The following is a 9776-nucleotide window of genomic DNA, read 5'->3' as shown; positions in this document are numbered from 1 at the left end:
TATATAATTTATTTTAATTTTTTTGATATAAATTGATTCACGTTAGAACTTTAAAACGGGTTCAGTCCGGCCTGCATCATGTTCCCAACCGAGTCTCTCCTTATGTTTTTCTTGACTACCTCCAAGTAAAAAGCGGCAAAAGCTGAAAATTAAAAATATAAAAAGTCTCATCCATCACATCTGTTAAGTCAGTTCAATTTAGTTATCGCAGCACTCTGCTACAGTGGAGTTAAATTCAGAGAACTGATATTAAAACTCCTCGCTGGAGTCTTTGAAGCATCCTCTGCATTCACTGTCAGAAACATCTCGACTGATTGATCGCAGCTCAGAGCGACTTAAGATCAAATTACGGAGAAATCAAAACCAGCTACTTTCAAGTGTAGCTCTAACTAAAGCCTGCCATTTGCAACTAACTTTCCTGGAGACTTTTATTGGCAGTTAACGTATTTCTAGATCTCATTAGCATCCTTTCAGCCGAGGACAATCTGCCTCGGTTGACATATCCAGCAGTGACAGCAGTGTTCTGCAGTGTGGCACTGTTAAACAACTCTACCATTTAAGTTAATACGTTTATTCTGTAAGGATGCATTAAATTGATTAAAAGTGACAGTAAAGACATTTATGATGTTACAAAATATTTCCAATACATGTTCTTTTGAACTTTCTATTCACCAAAGAACCCTGAAAAAAAAATGCATCACGTTTCCACAAAAATGTAAAGCAGCACAACTGTTTTCAACACAGCAACTCAGCATATTAGAATGATTTCTGAAGGATCATGTGACACTGAAGACTGGAGTAATGATCCTGAAAATTCAGCTTTGATCACAGGAATAAATTACAGTTTACAATATATTCAAATGGAAAACCATGATTTTAATTTGTAATAATATTTCACAATATTGCTGTTTTTACTATATTTTTTATAAAATAAATGCAGCCTTAGTGAGCATAAAGACTTATTTTAAAACATTAAAACATTTTTCAGACTCCAAACTTTTAAACGTTAGTGTAATTCTTTTATAGTTTGCTACCATTAAGTTGAGACAAGAAAACGAAAAAACAAGCTGTAAAATTGGTGGAAGAATTCAAATATTTAATAAATGTTTTTGAAAAACCGTCATAAAAACAAATCAGTCAGTTCTAGTATTTTTTAAAAAGAAACTAAACTGGTTCTCGTTTTTCCCAACCCTAATGTTGAAATCAGCATAGTGTGGGTTAATGGTTTTTCAACAAACGCATAGTCTGTGTGTTGAGTTTCCTTGAAGTCGTGCATTGCATCATTGACGTTCTTCAATCCTTAAAGGGATAGTTTACCCCCCCCAAAAAAATTCTGTCATTATTTACTCACCCTCATGTCGTTCCAAACCCGTAAGACTTTCGGAACACAAATTAAGATATTTTTGATGGAATCTGAGAGCTCTCTGACCCTTCTATAGACAGCAATGTAATTACCACGATCAAGGCCCAGAAACGTAGCAAGGAGATCGCTAAAATAATCCATGTGACATCAGGGGTTCAATCGTAATTTTACAAAGCTACGAGAATATTTTTGTGTCAATCGTAAATTGCGTATGCTGTTTTGTGTCAGCTGCGCCACGTGGATACGCTGTTTACGTCGATTACGCTTTGATTTGAACGAAAACAGCGTATCCGCGTGGCGCAGCTGACACAAAACAGCATACGCAATTTACAATCAGTGGATATTCTCCAAAATGGCGCTAGGGTGATGTGGAGGAGACGAATTGTTGAATAAAGTTTTATTTTTTTTTTTGCTTTTGCGTACAAAAAGCATTCTCGTAGCTTTGTAAAATTACGGTTGAACCCCTGATGTCACATGGATTATTTTACCGATGTCCTTGCTATGTTTCTGGACCTTGATCGTGATAATTACATTGCTGTCTATGGGAGGGTCAGAGAGCTCTCAGATTCCATCAAAAATATCTTAATTTGTGTTCCGAAGATGAACGAAGGTCTTACGGGTTTGGAACGACATGAGGGTGAGTAATTAATGACAGAATTTTCATTTTTGGGTGAACTATCCCTTTAATTGCACATTCTGTGGTTTCTGACTCGATCTGTTCTGCGTTTCTCTGCAGTATTCATGTGTGTGTGTGTGTGTGTGTACGTTGCAGGTCTAATCAGCTGGTGAAGGTCTTGTACTCGTTCGGTGTGTTTGTGAGTTTTGCGGTGCAGTTTTTCGTGCCGGCAGAGATTCTGGTTCCGCCCGTGTGTGGACGCATCAGGAAGAGCTGGAGACGGGTGGCTGATCTCAGCCTGCGAGCGCTGCTCGTCTGCCTCACCTGTGAGTGAACAAACACACACACACACACACACACACACACACACACACGCTCCTATCTAAAACACTGTGAGCTGCCTCTATAACCAGCATTTTAAAGCATCATAGTCATGTATTTTATGATAAAGCAGTCCCAGAATGCATTGTGTCAATCTCAGTGAAAACAGAAAATCCAAGATTGTGAATCAAACGAAGAGACAAGTTGTATGACAAGTATACTTGTATTTCATTCAATAAATATCATTTAAAATAGTGTTGCACTATTAGTTCATCTTGTGTTATGCTCCTCCTCCATCATCCTCTTTGTTTCTCATTCTGTTTTCTCTGCACTACTACTATCTATCTACTTCCTATTCCTATCTGCTCCTCATCCTAATCCTCCCTCTAGTATCCATTGGTGATGAGAGGAGTGATAGTGGAGGTTTGTGCCCCTCCCAAAATTATGGATGGATGCTGTGAACCGTTGTAAACCTGAAGGCTTTTGGATTAGTTTGATATATGTTTTTTATCTTGGGAAAAATTGAGTCTGCCACTGAACCGTGAACCATCCAGAGACCTAAAATATGAAAATAAATATTTGTTTAACACCGTCAGTCATGCAGGTACGAGTGAAAGAGCATTTGCTATGAAAAAAGAGAATGAGAGAGGAAGAGAGAATGTTGCAGGAATTGTGTGCAAACGCAAAAAGAGTGGATGAAAAAGTGAGTGATGGTGTGTGCTTTTGAATTCGAAGCAGAGAAAAATGGAGCGAGACTGTGTGAAATGCAAGCTGTTAAAACAGGATCTGCCTATCAGTGTTCTTTTAATATTATTTATGTACTATTATAATATTTATTAATATTTTGACAGTTTTGTGTATAGTTTTTCATTTTCATTTTTCCATTATATTTATCTATCCATCCATCATCAAGTTATCATTCTAGCTATCTATTGTTCTATCTGATGTTCTGTTTATCATTCCTTCTATCATCCATCCATCCATCCATTGTTCATTCTATCCATCTATTCATCCAATGTTCATTCCTTCATCCATCCATTGTTCATTCGATCCATCCATCATTCATTCTATCCATCCATTTTTCATTCTGTCCAACTATTCATCGTTCATTCATTCATTCATCCATTGTTAATTCATCTATCATCCATCCATCCATCCATTATTCACTGTCATCTATCCATCATTCATTCTGTCCGTCCATCCATTTTTCATTCTGTCCAACTATCCATCGTTCATTCATTCATCCATTCATCCATTGTTAATTCATCTATCCATCCATCCATTATTCATTGCCATCTATCCATCATTCATTCTATCATCTATCCGTTCATCCATCATTCATTATATCCATCCATCCATGGATCATTCATTCATTCCTCCTTCCATTGTTCATTCATCCATTCCTTGTTCATTCTACCCATCTATTCATCCAACGTTCATTCCTTCATCCATCCATTGTTCATTCTATCCATCCACCCATTTTTCATTCTGTCCATCTATCCATCGTTCATTCATTCATCCATTATTCATTGTCATCTATCCATCATTCATTCTATCATCTATCCATTTTTCATTCTGTCCATCTATCTATTGTTTATTCATTCATTCATTCATCCATCGTTAATTCATCTATCCATCATTCATTCTATCATCTATCCGTTCATCCATCATTCATTCTATCCATCCATCCATCCATCCATTGTTCATTCTATCTATTCATCCATCTATCCGTCCATTGTTCACTCATTCATTCTACCCATCTATCCATCATTCATTCTATCATCTATCCGTTCATTCATCATTCATTCTATCCATCCATCCCTTGTTCATTCTATCCATCTATTCATCCAACGTTCATTCCTTCATCCATCCATTATTCATTCTATCCATCCACCCATTTTTCATTCTGTCCATCTATCCATCATTCATTCTACCCATCTATCCATCCATCCATTGTTCATTCTATCTATTCATCCATCTATTCTTCCTTTGTTCACTTATTTATTCTATCCATCCATCCATGGATCATTTATTCATTCAATTGTTCATTCGTCCATTCCTTGTTCATTCTATCCATTCTATCGGTCTAGCAATCTGTCTAGCTATTTTTATCATTCTATCTGTCTTTTTAGTCATTCTAGAAATTTTTATTATTCTAGCTAACTATCCATTGTTCTACCTATTGTTCTAGACATCATATCAGCATATACAATCTATTATTATAGTTATTGTTCTAGCTGTTATTAATAGTAACTATCATTCTACCTCTCGTTCTAACCACCTATCTATTGTTCCAGATATTGTTTTTGCTATTCATCATTCTAGCTATTTTTTAGCGACCTATCTTTCTTGCAATCTACCATTCCAGCGATTGATATTGTAGCTATCTATCATTCTATGTAGATACAATCTTTCTTCCCTCCCCAGTGGCCCTGCTCACTATTAATTTGTCGGTCTGTTGTTCTCTCCATCTCTCTGGTCTCCTTGGACATATCACCTTCTCCGCTTATAAGATTTTTTTTTATTGCATCCATGACTTTCTTTCTCTCTTTTGTCCCGACCTCTCGGTTACTCGCTGCTCGCTCTCTCTCTGCAAAGTTTCAAGTTGCAACATGCCGACATGAAAGAAACAAGGACACCATTATTTAAAGTGAAAAATATTCACATGAATTCATTGCTAAACTGCATTTAACATTTTCAGAATTATGCATTTCCGAGTAAAACGATAGTTGGTGGGAAATTATGTTAAGTGGAACTTGATTTTATCCAGTGGAGTTTGGCCAAGATATTACTGGTTTATATTATTGTCTCTGCCCACACGGCAGGAAAGTCATTTCAGAGGCAGAGAACGTCATTACATTTTGATGAAAGATTATGAAAAACATTCAAAATAAAATGCGCCGTTGAGTTGTTTACAATAAGACCAGGGACATTTATTAGGATGGAAAATAGCAGGGTTCCCACATTCTGAAAACATTGTAATTATTTAAATTAGAAATTGAAACAAAAGACAAATATATTTTTAAAAGGCCTGGAAAGTCATGAGAATAAATGCAATTTTGAAATCCTTCACGCTTTGTGAGCAAATTGCTCTTTTTTTCAAGGCAGTCTATAAAAGTCTATCCAGTAGTCACAAACACCTGAAAAAATAATGGAAAAAGTAATGACTCCAATAATGATATATAACTTTAAATTAAAAAAAATATAAAATTAAAATATATTACTTTAATATAAAATTAATAAAAAAAAATTAAATACATTTCAGAAAACTTAAAAATGTATTCTGTATCCACAAATTATATATCATTGTTAGAATCAAATCATGATCTCTAAAAATATATATAATTAAAGAAAAAAATATATACACACACACAGACCTTTTGACCTTTGAATTGCCATGACTGGATAAAGATTTTTGTAGGTAAAAATTAAATAATTTCATATTTCAATAAAGATAAAAATTCATTTTAAAATAAAATAAATTCAAACAACTAAAATAAAAAATGTAAAATAAATGTTATTCATCTTGAAATATGAAATGATTTAATATTAATCTTAAATATCACATGGAACTGCATCTTGTAGGTCTGTTGGCGTGTTTTATGCTGCATGTAGCTCTGAGGAAGTTCTAGAAGAGGCCCGTGGAAATGCTGGTGGATGGGGTAATGAGCTCTGAAGGTTGTGGGTCCGTGGCCTGTGCTGGTAGATAAAAAGATGAAGTTCTCATTCTGTCACTCGCTGTCTTTTATCTCTCTATGTATTCTTTCTGCCTGACGTGCTTCCTCCCTCTTTCCCTGGCCCAAGGCCATCACCCCTCTGAGCGCTGTGATAGATTAGTGGGTGCATTGCGTGTATGGATATACGTATGTGTGTTTGTGTGCCGTGTATGTCTTTTATGGTGTGTGTGAGAGCTGGGGTAGAGTTAAGGGACTCATTCAGCGTCTGCTCATTTATCTCAGTCTTCCTGAGGCTCTGTGAATTATTACCTGCCTGCCCCACGGAGACAGGCCCATCATGGAGCTCTCCGCTGAGGCCTGTCACGGAGCTCCGTGATAGGGCTTATCACGCACCTGCATGCTGAGGCCCTTCCTTCCGAGACATTCTCCAAGAAGCCTCTGGCTTTGAGGTGTTTGTGTAGGAAGTTAAGTGGTTAAGGCTCACTGGTAACCCAAAGGTTGCTGGTTCAATCCCCTCAAGGATCAAGCTATGTAATCTCAGGTTGCTGCACTTCGATCATTATATATTAACATAGTTTTTATTAATGTTTTGAAATTGGTTTTATTTTTGTATTTTCCTTATCAATTTTGTGGTGCAGTTTTTTAAAATGTCTATGTAGTTATTAGTATTATATTGTTTTAGTGTTATTTTAATACTGCAACAAACTAAACAAATTATTTCAGTTAGAAAATTACTGAAGTAAAAATAAGAATAAAATGAATGAGATCCGAATCATTTAAGAATTAAATTACTGAAATAAAAGTGTAATAAATAAAAAAAAAAAAGTTTTTTTTTAAATATTTAATTTTAGTTTGTTAACGATAAGTCATTTTGAAAATATGAAATTATATTTGTCTTTAAACTCGATAACGCCAACTTGGATTGTCTCTAAAACAAGTATATGAAATAGCAATAGTGATGTTTTCTTCATCAGTACCCATAAAACATCACATTCCTTAATTATTATTCATATTTGGTTATTTGCATGCTTGTTTGTTTTTAGATTTCCTTTTTGAACGTGTGTCCATTTGTTGGTGTTGGTTTATCTCTCATATCATGTGCCGAACTGTCAAACGTTTATCCTGAGGGTGGCAGTAGCACACAGAGAGGAGACACTGAAGCGTTCATGCATGTTTGTGAGATACTGTTCAGAATGCATGAGCGAGAGCGAGAATCCAGTGTGTGTTACATGTTACTGGTTTCTTCTGCAACAGAGAGAAGGCGAGCGAGACAGGGAGAAGATATAGCTTAGAGAGCAGGTGTGACACTTCACACTCGAGTCTCATGAATGAAACATATATGGACAGCCTGTGTGTGTGTGTGTTTTATAAAAGGCTGCGAGGAGCATTTGCAGTCATTCCACTAAAAGCTGTATATGCGCGTGGATATAAATTGTTGTGCCTTTGTTTTCAGGTAAAAGTGAAGGGGGTTTGTCTTCCACGTCGGCAGAAAAGATGAATATTGATTTTTGATTTAGTCCTTCAGCCACGATCCTCTGCATACACCCGTCCACACACCAGTCAGGATGGCAGAGAGTTAAACACACACACACACACACACTGCAGTTTGAAACCACAGCTGGATAAATTGTGAAGTTGTTGCTTTGTAGCTTTTTGCACAAACTGCTCATAAATAACATTGGTCTCCATCTGCGTCTTTTTTTCTTTTTTATAATTAGTGGTGACCATAAGTATGACATTTTGATATGTAACATGCCTTGTAGTGCAAACAAGAAAAAATGACCTACAATTTTGGCCCTTGCAACCACTCACAACACCCTAGCAACCGCTCAACACATGGGCAACTGCATTGTGATTGTTTATATATCCCAACACATCCTAGCAAACAGTCCACCCAGAACACCTTAGCAATGCCCTAGCAACCACCCACAACACATTAGCAACTGCACTGTAACACTGTGCCAACACATCCTAGCAGCCACATAGCAACACCCTAGCAACCGCCCACAACATGAGAAAATGCATTGTGATGGTTTATAGAACTCAATACATCCTAGCAACCACCAACAACTCATAAATAACTGCATTGTAATACTTCAATACTTTACTTATCCCAATACACCCTAGCAAACTCTTAACCACCAACCAGAACACCCTAGCAACCACATAGTAATGTCCTAGCAATTACACAACACACCAACAAGAACACTTAGCAGTGCCCTAGCAACCACTCACAATACAGTATATCCCAACACACTATTGAACACCTAGCAACTGTATAGTAACACCCTAGCAACCATCCAGATTACAAATGTTTTTTACTATTATTAAATGCCATTACAGTAATTAGTCATATTTTCAATTAGCTTTGTATATATTTTTTTTGAGTTTTCAACTTCAGTAATTCTGTTATGTGCTTTCATATATATATATATATTATTATTTATTTTATTTTTTTTTTAGCTTTAATTTATTTATATTTCAGTCTTAGTTTTAGTAATTTTAGAACTCATTTTTTAGTAAGTTTTCAGGGCAACCAGGCTAATTTATTTCAGTTTTATTTCAATTATCAAAAAAGGTTTTTACTCTTTTAGTTGTTAACAGTAACAAAACTGCAGAACACCCTTACAAAAACATGGCAATTCCATAGCAACCAGCAGATACTCCCTAGCAACACCTTGGCAACCACTCAGACCTGTCAGAATGGTGGCACTGAGCTTCACATGGGCAAACACCACTCGTGTTTTCTTAAATCTCAATTCTCTTCATCTCTCTCTCTCAGGCATAACAGCAGTCTTGATACCACGGTTAGATCTGGTGATCTCATTGGTTGGCGCGGTGAGCAGCTCGGCGCTGGCGCTCGTCTTCCCTCCACTGGTGGAGCTGGTGGCGTTTCCCAGCCAACCTCCTCCTCCTCTCCTGCTCCTCAAAGACCTCTCCATCGCTGCCTTTGGCTTCATCGGCTTCCTGACTGGAACCTACGTGACGCTGGAGGAGATCATTTATCCCGACGACCAAGGACAGACCCGTCTCCATGACAATGGGAACTGGGCCACACCCACTACCTCACCGCCCTGAAGACCACACCCACAAACAAAGGACCAATCAAGGCACAGTTCCATATTTAAAGGGCACAGTGTCATTTCTGAATACTGTAACGGCACAGACGCTTCTTCCTGTGACTGTGGCTCTGGGATGGAGAGCTTGTCTTATAGGGTTTGAGGTGTTTTTTCTTTTTTCTGTCATTTTTCATTCCACAGGCACATGCCGAGGTGTTCGCCTGTAGCGCGGATGCATGTGTGTGTGAGTGAGTGCGTGATGGTGTGCGTGGGAAATATTTCCTCCATACAGGCTTATGGACTTTCCATGACTTCACCCTGTTCTAGATGGAATGGGTTTTACTCCATCAGGTCGCTGGACCATATAGCATGACGGGCCGTCAGCTTTTAACACTGCGGGAGAGCGCCAGAGAAATATTGCACACTGTAAAGAATGTACATTCTCGCTGACTAGAGGTATTATTAATAAACCAATTGTTTCTCCTGAGGCTTGCAATATTTAATTAATTTATTTATTTTGGCTGCTGCAGTATTCAGGGGGAATAATGAGTCTTTTATTTAATGACAAACATTGGAACGTTAAATGTATTACAGGCTTTTAAGCTGTTAAATAAAAATCCACTCTTGATTGTAGAAAACGAACAGAACTATTCAGGATCCAAAACAAGCTGTTTCAGCCGTATCTGTAATTTGTTGTCATTTAACACAAAGTTTTTGACTCATCCCTCAGTTTGTAAAGA

The 9776-nt window shown here is 37.2% G+C and overlaps 1 protein-coding gene across 1 annotated transcript in view; it reads left to right on the top strand.

Moving 5' to 3' along the window:
* Nucleotides 1-9483, top strand: part of LOC107669923 (proton-coupled amino acid transporter 4-like) — a 30320-nt gene extending 20837 nt beyond the window's left edge. Inside the window, exons 11-12 of the mRNA XM_016462357.1 lie at nucleotides 2136-2305; nucleotides 8760-9483. Of these exons, the coding sequence (XP_016317843.1) occupies nucleotides 2136-2305; nucleotides 8760-9055 (466 nt within the window). The 3' untranslated portion in view covers nucleotides 9056-9483. The remainder of the gene's footprint in view (nucleotides 1-2135; nucleotides 2306-8759) is intronic.
* Nucleotides 9484-9776: the final 293 nt, after the last annotated feature.

The sequence above is a fragment of the Sinocyclocheilus anshuiensis genome, unplaced genomic scaffold (assembly GCF_001515605.1).
Source record: "Sinocyclocheilus anshuiensis isolate Anshui unplaced genomic scaffold, SAMN03320099.WGS_v1.1 scaffold272, whole genome shotgun sequence".
Lineage (NCBI taxonomy): Eukaryota > Metazoa > Chordata > Actinopteri > Cypriniformes > Cyprinidae > Sinocyclocheilus > Sinocyclocheilus anshuiensis.
The sequence above is the reverse complement of the archived record's forward strand: the minus strand, read 5'-3'. Positions and strand labels throughout refer to the sequence as shown.